The 13,423-nt window shown below is 40.7% G+C and overlaps 1 protein-coding gene and 2 long non-coding RNA genes across 4 annotated transcripts in view; all 3 read left to right on the top strand.

The window, feature by feature from the left end:
• Positions 1-2,223: 2,223 nt before the first annotated feature.
• The window catches only part of SUCLG1 (succinate-CoA ligase GDP/ADP-forming subunit alpha), a 39,322-nt gene continuing 28,122 nt past the window's right edge, over positions 2,224-13,423 (top strand). The window contains exons 1-3 of one of the 2 annotated variants that reach the window (XM_032243492.1): positions 3,002-3,209; positions 9,087-9,132; positions 12,877-12,980. In XM_032243492.1, coding sequence (XP_032099383.1) covers positions 3,159-3,209; positions 9,087-9,132; positions 12,877-12,980 — 201 coding nt within the window. In that variant the 5' untranslated portion in view covers positions 3,002-3,158. Of the gene's footprint in view, positions 2,489-3,001; positions 3,210-9,086; positions 9,133-12,876; positions 12,981-13,423 lie in introns of those variants that run through there. The other variant, XM_032243491.1, reaches the window with a different exon arrangement.
• On the top strand, positions 9,139-12,635 carry LOC116526856. The gene is made up of 2 exons (XR_004258301.1): positions 9,139-9,244; positions 10,236-12,635. It is a non-coding gene; the product is annotated as an uncharacterized LOC116526856 (long non-coding RNA).
• LOC116526855 lies at positions 12,992-13,362 on the top strand. Its single transcript, XR_004258300.1, has 2 exons — positions 12,992-13,099; positions 13,131-13,362. It is a non-coding gene; the product is annotated as an uncharacterized LOC116526855 (long non-coding RNA).

Here is a 13,423-nt window from a genome sequence, read left to right as displayed (position 1 = left end):
CTTCAAAATATCATCCTGCCATGTAAAAGAGACAGTTCTTATCTTTAATGATAATAACTACCATTTATCCACCATATATTTGGTACAAGGTGGCAATATTTTATATACTAAATATATTAAATAGTTTCATTCTTGTTGCCTAGGCTGGAGTGCAATGGCATGATCTCGGCTGACTGCAGCCTCCACCTCCCAGGTTTGAGTGATTCTCCTTCCTCAGCCTCCCAAGTAGCTGGGATTACAGGTGTGTGCCACCACGCCTGGCTAATTTTATTATTTTTAGTAAAGATGGGGTTTCACCATGTTGGCCAGGATGGTCTCCTCTGACCTCAGGTGATTTGCCTGCCTTGGCCTCCCAAAGTGCTGGGATTACAAGCATGAGCCACTGCGCCCAGCCAACACCCTTATGAAATAGGGAGTTTCATCCCCATCTCCATAATGAAATCTGAAACCCAGAGGTCACATAGCCAGCAGCAGAGTTGGAATTTGAATCCAGACCCGTGTGATTCCAAAATTCAATCTGCATATATATGCTTTTAATCTATAACTAAGGTCTGAGTCCTGAAGACCTTCTTCTGGAATCTCAGTAAATTCACTTAATCTACATGGGTTTAGGTGCTGGGGTGATTACCCTTGTCTTGTCTCCTGCTAAGTCACAGAGGTTTGGGGAGTTCCTTCAGACCTCCAATAAACTTGTTTGTGGAGGCCTGAGTTTCTTCGGACCCCCAATAAAACTTGTTTAATCCTAAATGGGTCCTGTTAAGAATTCTTTCCTTATTTTGTTATGCTTTAAGGCCCAGGAAAGCCCTAGGCAAAACCCTTGGTGGGCTTTTGTTACATCCCAACCTTTGTATAAGGGCACTGGCTTTTAATATTTAACTTAACCACTCAGTTAGTATTGAAACAGTTGTTATGGAGGCCTGCATTATTACAGTGCAGTTATTACAATAGATTGAAATATCCTAAGTCCACCAAAGATTGTCTGTGGATCCAAAAAATAATCTGTATACTACCATTTCTCATATGTATATCAATTCAATTCAACAATGCATTATTTGTGCCAGGCATTGTTCTAGGTGCTGGGATACTTCAGTGTACAAAACAAACAAAAATCCCCGTCTTCGTGGAAATTCAAATTTTCATTAAAAGTGTACTTACAGTATATTTTTTGTCATCATGCATTTTATCGATTAAATGAAACTAAACATATAACTTACCAAGCGACAGCTTAGGAAGAATTTTGCTATTTAAAATAGCAAGGGGTTTTCTATTTATTTGCTATAAAAATATCCAGTTTGTTACAATGAATATATTTGGAAACCACTGATGCTATTTAATTATCCCAAGAACGTGATCCACAAGGAAGGAGTCTATTTGCAGTGAAGTCTAACTGGAGAATGACAATATTTGGATCATAAAGTATTGGGCAATCTCCTTGAGTAACACCGCTCATCCATCTCACAGCTCAGTGCAAGTTATAATGACTACCTAAGTAAACTAGGATTACAATTTTATTGACAATTCTGATGAGAAATATCAGGAGCACGGTTTTCAGCATAGACGCAGACTACTTCACCTCTTGTTTACCTTTTGAGTTTGGGGCTCTCTGAGGTTCCTTCTAAAGCTGTTACAGAAGAAGAGAACGGTTTGTCCAAAAACGGAACAAAGTGGCATTTGACCTCGAATTTCAGCCCTTGGGAACTTCAGGGAATAAACTCATACACTTAGTGCTAGTCAAAGACTGTATGATTACTTAACTAAAAATCCACATTCCAAGAAACTAACTGTCACAAACACAACTTTAGATTTTTCTCATCACGTCTTTCCCTTCACGGGCCACGAGTGCCAGTTCAGATTCCCGTCTCCCGGCAACCCTTCCGGGTCCAGGCACAAGGTACACGGTGAGAAGTATTATTCTAACAGCAAATGAGGAAAGCGAATGGGCAGGAAACGGGCCTAGGATACAAAGTTCTGGCACTGCTCTTCGCACCTCACCTCGCTGTTTCTTCCTTCCTTGTCTTCAAGTCCCTAGTCTCCCTGGTGTCACTGCCGCTCTCTCGCTCACTTCCCGCAGCCTCTCTCAAAAGCTACGAACCAGCCGAGGCCGTCAGACTACATTGCCCACAATGCCACTCGCCGGCCAGTCTCGAGTGGGGGTTTTCCCTCGGTTGCTGTTATAATTAATGTTAATCAAACCCAAGTTTCTAGGAAGAAGCCGAATTATTATCTCATTCTCCGATAGGATATCTTTTGATCTTCACCTGCCACCCCCGCTGTTTCGTGAACAATCCTCTAGAGTGGGAAATTTGTTCAGGCGACTACTGTGGCCACCCTCCGCCTCCTCCGGCCTTTGCCCCTGTTAGGTCCCCGGGGGCCTGGGAGTGTCATTGGCGGATGACCGCAATTCTTGCCGCTGCCGCTGACATCGCGACCATGGTCTCCGGCAGCAGCGGCCTGGCCGCCGCCCGCCTCCTGTCGCGCAGCTTCCTCCGTGAGTCCAATTGGGACTCTGTCTTCCTGGCGTTCGCGGGTTCTTAGCCCTGCCGGACCCAGTGTCCTGGCCCAGGCCGCGACTGGGTCCTCCAGGGCGGGACGTCGGCGGGGGCCTGGCAGCCGCTGGAATTCAGGCTTCGAGTAGGGGACTTCTACGGAGGAAGGAGCTTTTCTGGATACGACAGGAGTGGGGCATGACTTAGGCCGCTGGCAGATGGAGATATTGGGTGGCTGAGCTAGGATTCGGGTCTGGGAGCCCTGCAAATTTAGAAGCTTGCTTTCGGCCCCGTGGTGACGAGTGGCAGGGTGGGGGTGGCATCTAGACTGGCCTCATTTGGAGTTGGGGGTGAAGAGGTCCAGGGTGAACTTGGTGGGGAGGGTAAGTGTCTGGGTTGAGAGGTAGGGGAAGAGTCTCAGTAGGAAGTTGGGGAATGAGGGTGTCACTACTACGGAAAGGTTCTACACCTCGAATTCCCCCTCCGCAGGATTGTCACGTCAGAGGAAAGATAGTTTCTGTACACAGAGTGAGTCGAAATGGCTGCATAGACCCCTAGAAGCTTTTGGTTGGCTGGGACCTAAACCAGCATATTTGCAGTGTCTCCACCAGGCGGTTTGTGAACACCTCAGTTCCCGAAAACTTAGCACCCAAGGTTGCTAGTCTTTGAGACATGCTGACTATGGAAAATTCTTGCTATATTCAAAGTCTCTGTGCTTGTCAGGTAGGTTATAGTAGAAAGAAACTTTGGAATCAGCCACATCATGGTTTGAAGTCTGGCTAGTCCCTTTTCAGGCTGTGTAATAACCCTGGACAGTTTTCTTAATCTGTCTTTCAAGTAATGTTTCCAATCAGATGAAAATATTAACATATTTTAATGAGTCTGACGCACCATCACCTGTAAGGTGGACCATTATTTTGTTTACCACTAACAATGAAAAACGATTGCTTATTAAAATTGTGACACACCAATGGTTGTCACATGTGTCCTGTTTTTTTAAAAAGTGAAAAAATATGCATCTTAGAAATGATAATGTGCAGGATGATCTGGGTTCACTGCAGAATAAGTGAAGCAATTTATATAAAGTATCTCGTATGTAGTAAACAGTTTTCTTTCGCTTTGCTATTCTGCTGCTTGTGCTGAATATTGCATAAGACTTAATTCCTTTCTTGAGAAGATTACATTCTAAAAGTTTACATTGATGAGTGTGAACTCAATAGCCAACACTTAGTTGCCAATCACTTGAAGTCAAAGGTCTGGCTAGATAACTTTAGCAAGTATGAAATAGTTGGTTTGTTTGGTAAAGCTTTCTGGAGATTCTTATTGTGTAATTTAAAGGACAGTTGAGGGTGTTGTGAGCAGAAGGTCAAAAAGGATTCATTATACCCAGGAATCACTCAGGTCAGTAGGATTTGAGCACCAAGAATGAAGTATATTGGATATGGTTTTAAACCAGCTTAATTTGAATAGAGACTAGGTTAGAGTGTAGAAGACCAGATATGCAGCACAGCCACTGTGGTGGGAAAACCCAGGAAGAAGTTGCCCACCTGTGTCTGTCTCTTCTGTGGTCTTGCTAGTCTGAGGTTCTGAAAGATCCTAGCTTCAGGTAGGTCTGCTGCGTACAAGAATCTAGAGGAGAAAGGAAGAGTGTCTAAAAGATCTAGTTCCTTACTCCACCTTTAGCAGTACTCTCAATCCTCTTCCCATAGAACTGGAAGTTCATTCTTCCTAGACTCCCAGAACCATTTGGTCTTAAAGTGACCATCTGGTTTAGTTTTGTTACTGGAGTGGGCTTGAATTATCCAAGTCACGTGATTAACTTGTTATTAAGGGTCTGAAGTCTAAACCAAGGTCTATATTTAGAGGGGTTACAGACAACAATGTTTAATGTATAAATACCTCTATATTCACAAACCTCTAATTCCTCTTTCCCATGCCACATTTCTGAGCCCATTTTCACTTCCATGAGAAAAATAGCAGCCACAACATCACCTTGCAAACTTTTTTTAAAGGGGCCATAAATTATTTAGGCTGTGAAGCTAATAGAGCTACAGCTGTTAGGGAATTTTGTTCCCTCTGTTAAGTTTCAACTTATGGTACATTACTTGCTGAAGGTCATAGTGTTGAAATATTGATTAGAGTTAGCAGCAGCAAAGAAGCTCAGAGGAGCACTGCTAAAGGCCTTCCAGAGCCCTGTTGGAAGGAAAGAAACAAAATCTGTTTTATAGCTTATGAAAAAAGGAAAAGGATCCAGTTGAAGTGGAGAGAGAAAATACAATGAAAAAATGAGAAAGGTTTCTTCCATGAGGAAGTTAAGGATTTCATAAGCACCCTTGAAGTTGAAATAGTGAAGTAAAGTTTAAAAGTTTTTTTAAAACTGGTCAGTAGTTTTTGTAACTTCAGTCTTTTAGAATAAATAGGGAATAAGAGCTAGTATTTTTGAACCTCAGAATTATGGTATTTTAATGCCAGAAGGTAAACCTTAAAAACCTACTGGTCCCATACCTTTGTATAGCAGGTGAAGAAATCCAGAAAGTTTCCAGCCAGTATCAGAAGGGGCCCTAGCACCCAGGTCGTCTGTCTTTGCAGTATCTGTTCCGTCGGCATGTACTGTGTGATATTTTCAGCTTCTTTTTTTGAAGCTCTGATTTTTTTTGGCAGTCTCAGTGGTGTGTTGAGAAGGTGACTATCCTGTTCAAAGGTGCTGCCTGGCCGGGCACAGTGGCTCAAGCCTGTAATCCCAGCACTTTGGGAGGCCGAGGCAGGTGGATCACGAGGTCAAGAGATCGAGACCATCCTGGTCAACAAAGTGAAACCTTGTCTCTACTAAAAATACAAAAATTAGCTGGGCATGATGGTGCGTGCCTGTAGTCCCAGCTGCTCGGGAGGCTGAGGCAGGAGAATTGCTTGAACCCAGGAGGCGGAGGTTGCGGTGAGCCGAGATCGTGCCATTGCACTCCAGTCTGGGCAACAACAGCGAAACTCCGTCTCAAAAAAAAAAAAAAAAAAAGGTGCTGCCTTCCTTTTCCCCATGTTTGCTAAGTGTGTAGGCCTGTTTTTAGAATCAGAGATGCATTTAAAGTGTAGTTTGGAAAAGGAGATCCTCAGCAGTGTTGTTTTGAATACTAGTATCTGTTGCCATTGCATCTAAGAATCAAATCATAGCCTTGATTCAGATGTACCAATGTAGCCATGAGATTTGATTTTCTGACATCAAATTTGTTTTTTCATAGAAACGTAATTGGGAATGTTAAAAACAATTTCTCTGAAGTATAGGGCAACAATTTCATCAAGGGCCTGCCATGTCATAGACCCACATTTTTTTACATTATAACATTTCTTACATTAGGATGTGTCTTATTATTGATATCTTGTTTTTTGTTTTTTTTTTTCGAGACAGAGCTTTGCTCTTGTTGTGCAGGCTGGAGTACAATGGCGCAATCTCGGCTCACCGCAACCTCCACCTTCCAGGTTCAAGCGATTCTCCTGCCTCAGCCTCCCGAGTAGCCGGGATTACAGGCATGTGCCACCATGCCTGCCTAATTTTAAATTTTAGTGGAGACGCGGTTCTCCATGTTGGTCAGGCTGGTCTCGAACTCCCAACCTCAGGTGATCCGCCCACCTCATTTTTTCTTTGTTACCAGTAATTAATAGTACTTCTTAAAAATCAATGATATTTTATATTTGATGAAATATGGTACTTACAGCTTATTAGCTTCACTTGTAAGTCAATATTAAATGAATATATAATTTCACATTTGAATAGTGGGTTGTTTGGAGTTTGTGGTAAGTGGCTGCTAGCTACTCTGCAGTATTATAAGGTCCTGTAGGTATAGACTACAATAGCCTGTGTCTTACATATGCATAATACCTATGGTTAATACATGTACATTTGTTAAATTCATGAGTATGTGCATGAATAAATGTTTATCAGGGACACAGTTTGAGAGGTGAGTTGAAGGAGTATTGAGTATTTTATGAATAGAGTCTCAGGTTATTGGTTAGGAACATGGTACTGGTAATATAAGGCCATGGTTTGAGTCCCACCTGGGCAGGTGCTCTTTGGCCATAGATTGTATCCTTTATCCTACCAGCCGTCTTATAAATGATGTGGTTACTATCTGTGGTGAAGAGGACCAGTATGTGGCTGACAGGTACAAATCTATCACCCCTGTTGAAAATACATCTCTCTCAGGTTACTCAGTCTCTTTCCTTCATTGTCTTTACTACAGTTTGTACTTTTGGTAGTTTTGTTTTTCTTTGTGTAATGTTTGGCTCTTTTACAGGGCAGGGAACTTCATGTGGATAGGGCCTGAGCCTGTCTTGTTCACCTGTGAATCCCTAGCACCTGGTAGATAGCCTGTCACAGTGAACATCTCAAAGCAGTTTGGTCTACTCATTCTGCATCAGTCATAATAATGATAATAAAACAACAGTTAGGGATATAACACTTGCTCTATCCCAGGCACTGTTTTAAATGCTTTGTATATTACTAACTCGTTTAATTCTCACATCAGCCTGTGAAATGTATACTATTATTGTCCCTGTTTTATAGTGAGGGCTGCACCTTTACAAATGTATTATATGTGAAAAACTTAGAAGTATATTTGTGCATACTGCACATTATATGTAGACATGGATTAGTATGTTTATAAATATATATAAGATGCGCACAGGGGCATATAGAAAACATTTTTGGCTAGAACTTACGTGATTTTAAAATAACACTTTTTCCTCTCTCTTTTTAGGGAAATATTTGCCTTTGTGTTCATTTGGGTTGTAAACCCAGTTTTGGGAGTATACCAGGCACTGTGCTACCTGGTGCCAGTTTAAGGAGTGATTTCATATTAATATCACAGTCTCCTGGGGCAGTTGTTATTCCACTTATAGATGGGAAGACTAAGGCTAAGGGAGATCAAAAGAAATGTCCGGGGTTACGTGGGTGGTGAAAGGCAGAGCATAAACTCAAGACCAGGCCTGTCTGATTCCTGGGCTGATGTTCTCATCTGCTCCTGGGGACACAGTCTCAAGGTTAAGCTGGACAATTTCTAAGAATCAGAAGAGAAGGAGGTGATCTAGGATGTGGCAACTACAGCATTCGCCATCAGAAATTATTCCTGGTGGCCAACCTCACCTTTCCTGCTCTAATATTTAATTTAAAATACTTATTTTCAACCAGGCGTGATGGCTCATGCCTGTAATCCCAACACTTTGGGAGGCCGAGGCAGGCGGATTACTTGAGGTCAGGAGTTCGAGACCAGCCTGGCCAACAAGGTGAAAACCTGTCTCTGTTAAAAATACAAAAAAAAAAAAAAAAAAAAAAAATCAGCCAGGTTTTGTGGTGTGGGCCTGTAGTCCCAGCTACTCGGGAAGCTGAGGCAGGAGACTCGCTTGCACCCGGAAGATGGAGGTTGCAGTGAGCTGGGATCATGCCACTGTACTCCAGGCTGGGTGACAGGGTGACAGAGTGAGACTCCATCTCAATTAAAATAAAATAAAATAAAATAATACTTATTTTCTTATTATAGTAAAGCTAGGCATCTTGTCACATATTGATTTGCACTTTGTCATCCATTGTATTTCTTGTTCATGACCTTTATCAGTTTTTCTCTTAGGCTTTGTGTTCCTCTTTTTGTTGGCTCTTCATGTTACCCAGGTTAATTCCTTGTCTGTTAAATGTTATGAAAACACTCCCCTGATCTGTCATTGCCTTTAACTCTGCCTGTAGTGTGTTTTACTCTGTCTGAATGCTTGCTTTTTTCATGTAGGGAAAGAGTCAATTGTATTATTGCCTTTGGGTTTCATTTATTTAAAAAATGTTAGCAAGGCATTTGTACTAGATTAATGTAGCTTTGGGCACCAGCAGCATTTTAGGGCTGAACTTCTATGCAGTCTCAATGTGAATTTTAGAGAAACCTATGATTTTTATATGTACAAAAATAGATACAGAGTTCTTTTCTCTCTTTCCTGATACGTGGGAGTTCAAGATTGACTTTTTCCAACTCACTGAAAAAGAGATGGACCTTATCATATTAACTTGGTATAAGTGTTTCTTTTGGAGACCCAGTTTCTTGTCCTGGAATTCAGTGAAATGTTTCCCATGCACGTGCTGTGTATAAGGCACTGACCATATATCATAGGCATCAAGATGAGTAAGACATGGTCCTGACACTCATGGAGTTTACAGTTAGCAGTCCTAAAGGTATTTAGATGGTACTTGAAATAATCTTGAAGTAAATTTAAACTTAGACAATTTTACTTAGAAATAATGTGGTAAAAAGAGTAAGAATATGTATGCATTCAGTAGTATACTGTGTGATGATATTTATTGTATACTACATGAAAGTGTTCGTAACTTCTATTCTTCTTAATCTTGGATCCTTTTTAAAATTCCCCATTATATTCATAAATCGTGTATATCATGTGAAGATTTAGGAATTCCTGACTGTAATGTTCTATTTAAATGTTAATTTATTATGGATTAATGTAAGCAAAATTCTCAGGAAGTTGAGGACATTAAATCTTTAATTGAAATGTAAGAGATATTTGTAATATTGTTTGGCCACTAATGTATGCCTTGTGTTCTAAATTTCACTTTAGGAAATCACTCACTCTAGTAATTTGGTGTCTTTGTCACAGAGATCAAGTTTGTACTTAAAACCAAAATATGATTAAGCAGTGGACAGTGGAAGATTTGCGCTGTGAACTACTTTGCATTCTCGAGCAGAAGTGGAGTAGGCTATTTTTAATTGCTTAAGGTACTTCATTGATAATTTGGGTAGAGAAGAAATTAATTAGGGAAAGTATAGAGTCAGTTTGATTTAATATTTACAGCAGCTAGAGGTTTGTGCTCTTTACCAGCCCAAATTAAGGAGAGTAGTGGAAGGGTTCTAGGAGGGAAGGTGAAGAGCTGCAGTAGTGGAGATGTGGGGAGGCTGCTTTTGTGGGAAACCTCTAGCCTGAAATTCTGGGCCTTAAATTATTTAAGGTGGGGAAGAATAAGAGAATGAGAGTGATTTAAAATTTGGTGAGTTTTACTTGGAATGTAGGCATATTTTGCGTTATTTCCATTTGAATGCAAACACAGCAACAAAGAATTTCCTTCATTCTATGATGTCAGCAATAGTAAGACTTATCATTGATTTGATAACAGTATTGCCTCATATAGATCCACCAGTTGTTAGGTGTGTCATGGTAGCATGGAGTGGCAGGTGACTGAGAGTTGGTTCTTTCTGGAGTGTGTTACCTCAAGCTGTTGAGGAGGCAGAAATTAAGGTGAGGAGTATTATAACACAAGTCGCCTTTAGGTCCTCCTCACAGCCATGGCAGGTTGGAGAGCATGCTTGGTATAAAGAGCCTGCGGTAGCATGGGTTCATCTTCTGGCGTGGGTTGAGTTTCTGGGATTCAAAATGCATTTGTGGTGATTATGCTATAGTTTGCTGGGCTCTTTAAGGTTTTCCGCTGGGTTTTAGGGGCTGCTCTGATTGCCAGCATTCCTCCTTTGGCTAACCTAACATATCTTAGAGCAGTATTCTAGAAGAGGAAGCATATGATGGTCCATAATTCCTTGTCTGGATCTCCTGTGACAAGTTAATTCCTACTGTGCAGGGGCAGCTATCAGTTTAGGTGATATGGGTTCAAGTTAGGTAGCATGGGCCAGGGCTGGGGCAGAAGTGAAGAGAGTTTTTAGTTGGGGAGAGGTCGTAACAGTGGCCCAGAAGCTGAATGAATCTCTTTCCTTTCTTTAGGAGCTTGGAGGTGAACTTATTTGGGGTTTTAGGACTGAACTACTGATAGCCTAGGTTTCAATTTGGAGGTAATCTCAATGAGGGATTCATTCCTTAACTCCACCCTCCCACCTCTCACACATACATAGACTTCTCTACCTTGAATAGGGATCCCAAATGCCCAAGGCTTTTTCTTATTTTGGTACTTTACACACCACGCAGTTGTGGCCCACTTTTATGTCAGTTCAGATAGATTGTGAGTTCTTTAAGAACTGAGATACTGTCATTCATCACTTTATCCTTAACACCTGGCATTGTGTGGCATTATGGTGGTATAGGTGCTCCCTAAATGTTGACTGAATAAATGAATGAACTCACATTTCAATACCAGATGATAACCTTGTCTGGCATCATACAGGTTTCTTATCAGGATGGAATGTGATCAAGAATTTCACTTCCTTGCCTTTGAATACATATTTTGGATTTGCCTTTAAGATGATAATAGTCTATTAGTTCCAGCTCATCTGGAAGTGGGTCTGTATGAGCTTAAGCCTGGTGCATGGATGGGGAGATCACACATGCATGAGCCTCTAAGATGATAATAGTCTATTAGTTTAGCTTATCTAGAAGTGGATCTTTATGAGCTTAGGCCTGGTACGTAGATGGGTAGATCACACACATCTACATCTATGCATTAGAAAATTTCCAAGGTTTACTTAATTAGATGCTGTAGGCTCTCAGCACTGGCTGAGTAATACTAAAAGGCCAGGGGATTGGGAGGTGAGCTGCTGTTTATCACACTTCTGATATACTTTTTATGAGCACCAAAGATCTGATGTTGTAACATCTTGAGCTCCATAGAATTGATCCAGGAGTTCTGGAGTTACTATGAGAAAGTAGAGATCTTCATTAGTCTGTTGTTGTAGCTGTGCTTTAGGGACACAGACAGACCTGTCTTTTCTCAGGGTGACGTCTCCTGTGGAAGGAGAAGAGAATTGCCTGATCTCTGTTAAGTTAGTGAGTATAAGAGTACTTGTGGAGAACCAAACTTTACCTACAAAAAGGATTTTGTTTTAACAAGTAGGGAGTCCAGATATCCTGATCATAACATCTGATCTTATAATCAAATCTTTTACCTTCTTGTCTGAAAACTATGATATGATATGACCATTCGTTGACGATTCCAGGAATGGGAGGGACTGGTAAAGCCGATTCTGCCACTAGTCAGGAATTGTAGCAGGGTAGGAAAGGGTGTAGCTTCTACACAAATATCATCATTATAGGTGTTCATCTGGGAGAAGTAGGAGCCAAGGGGAAGAATGGGTCTCACGTGACACCACTGGTGAGGGTGGGCTGTGCTGCATAGCTCAGTGGTGCCAGGGTCTCAGGCCGCAAATACCTGCTATGTCCACTAGCCCAGAGTCAAATGCTTCTGTGACTGCTATGCCAGACCTTGACCTGCAAAGCTCTCTAATGGCCCCTTGTTGAGCACAGTTCACTCTGAGAAAGCTGTCTGTTACCTAGCAGTTCTTTGTGTGCAAGATATGCTACCCAGGTGGTTAGGGCTAAATCTGAACCTGTGTCCTTCCTGGAGGTATAAGGGGTTCCAAATACTTCTCCCAAAAGCAGATCTTGTTGCTCTTTCAGTTATGGAGTGTGAGGTCAGGACTTGGGTGGACATGAGGCAGTGATTTAAGGCAGAGAGCTTCGAGTGGACTCTGGGCAAATACATGACAACATGCTCTTTTTTTTTATTCAATAGAGATTACTCCTTATGTTCTTTTCTTAGACTTGCTTCATGGGCGACCACAATGATAGGTAGAAGGCCTGGCTACTTTGAAGGGGCCAGGGATGGGTCACAGAAAAGGCACGTTGATAGCACTAATGGAGGGTTAGAAAGTAGCCCACAGTTTTGTCATCTGTATTCTTCCTACCGCTTTTTGAAATGTGGGAAGCTGGTTGTAGTAACTACTTAGATTTCTCAACCTAGGTCTTTTTTTTTTTTTTTTTTTTTCACAAGCTGCTGCTTCTCTTGTCCACTTTTCTATTTATTTTATCCCTGTTTCTTTTATATATGAGTTCATATCAGAAGAGATTAAGTGATTTTGGATTGTATTTTAGATAAGTTTTATTCTATGACTTAACATTTAGTATGTTATTTGTACTAGAGAATGAGTTGCTGAGCGATTTTTACTTGTATTCCTGACAAAGTTTGCCTCTTAGCTATTTAAAGGTATGAGGCTTTAAAAATTTGGCCCAAATGGGAAACTATGTGGCTGTTTAGTAAACATTATTAATGAGGGTGACGGTTTTCAGCCACTGGATTTAATTTGAACCATTTATCTTTGAGCCCCAGTTTTTTTTTTTTTCTAGGAAATAAAAATGATAAACTTTAGCTTTTTATTTCTCAGTTCAGAAAAATCAACAAGATTGTGGTTCTTGATAAGGAGGGGATCCTGGAGAATGGAGCAATGTCTTTTTTTGTTTGTTTTTCTAACTTATTTCTGTGGTCTCTGTGTCTTATTTAAAAGGTGGCATTTAGGTTTGCCGTGATCACAAGATAGCTTGTGCATTACAGGATGTTTTCTTGTGATCAAGTTGAATTATGTTTCAAAGTTTAGAAAAATTATAATGTGTCTTTTTTTTTTTTTTAACCTCTTAGTGCCACAGAATGGAATTCGGCATTGTTCCTATACAGCTTCTCGGAAACATCTCTACGTTGATAAAAACACAAAGATTATTTGCCAGGGTTTCACTGGCAAACAGGTATGTGTATCTAGATTTTTGTTTTCAAATGTAGACTGGAGATATAACAAATGATGAACTATTTTTTTATTTTTAATATCACAAAAATAATATATCAGATTGTTGCAGAAAAATATACTGTACAGCAATGGGGTTGTATGTCAGGAGGAGGTTAGTTGCTATTGTCAGCCTATAACATAAAAATTGTATTTAAACTTACTTTGCGAAGGAGTATATTGCATGCTTACTAGGACTATATTGTATTGGAGGCCCACATACTTTCTTTCAGCAAATATGACACTTGGTTTTCCTATAACGTTGAAACAGATTACTGTTTCTTTGATTGAGCACTAGGTAAACTAGATTCTTGTGTTAGGTTTTGTACAGACAAACAAACAAAAAACCATATTGTTAAATACAGAATCCATATTCAGTGTGGAGAAATGCTCAAACCCACAGAGTCT

This window comes from Sapajus apella, unplaced genomic scaffold (genome assembly GCF_009761245.1).
Source record: "Sapajus apella isolate SASKATOON/1434 unplaced genomic scaffold, GSC_monkey_1.0 scaffold52, whole genome shotgun sequence".
NCBI lineage: Eukaryota > Metazoa > Chordata > Mammalia > Primates > Cebidae > Sapajus > Sapajus apella.
Note: the sequence above shows the minus strand (reverse complement) of the source record. Positions and strands in the feature narration are given on the sequence as shown.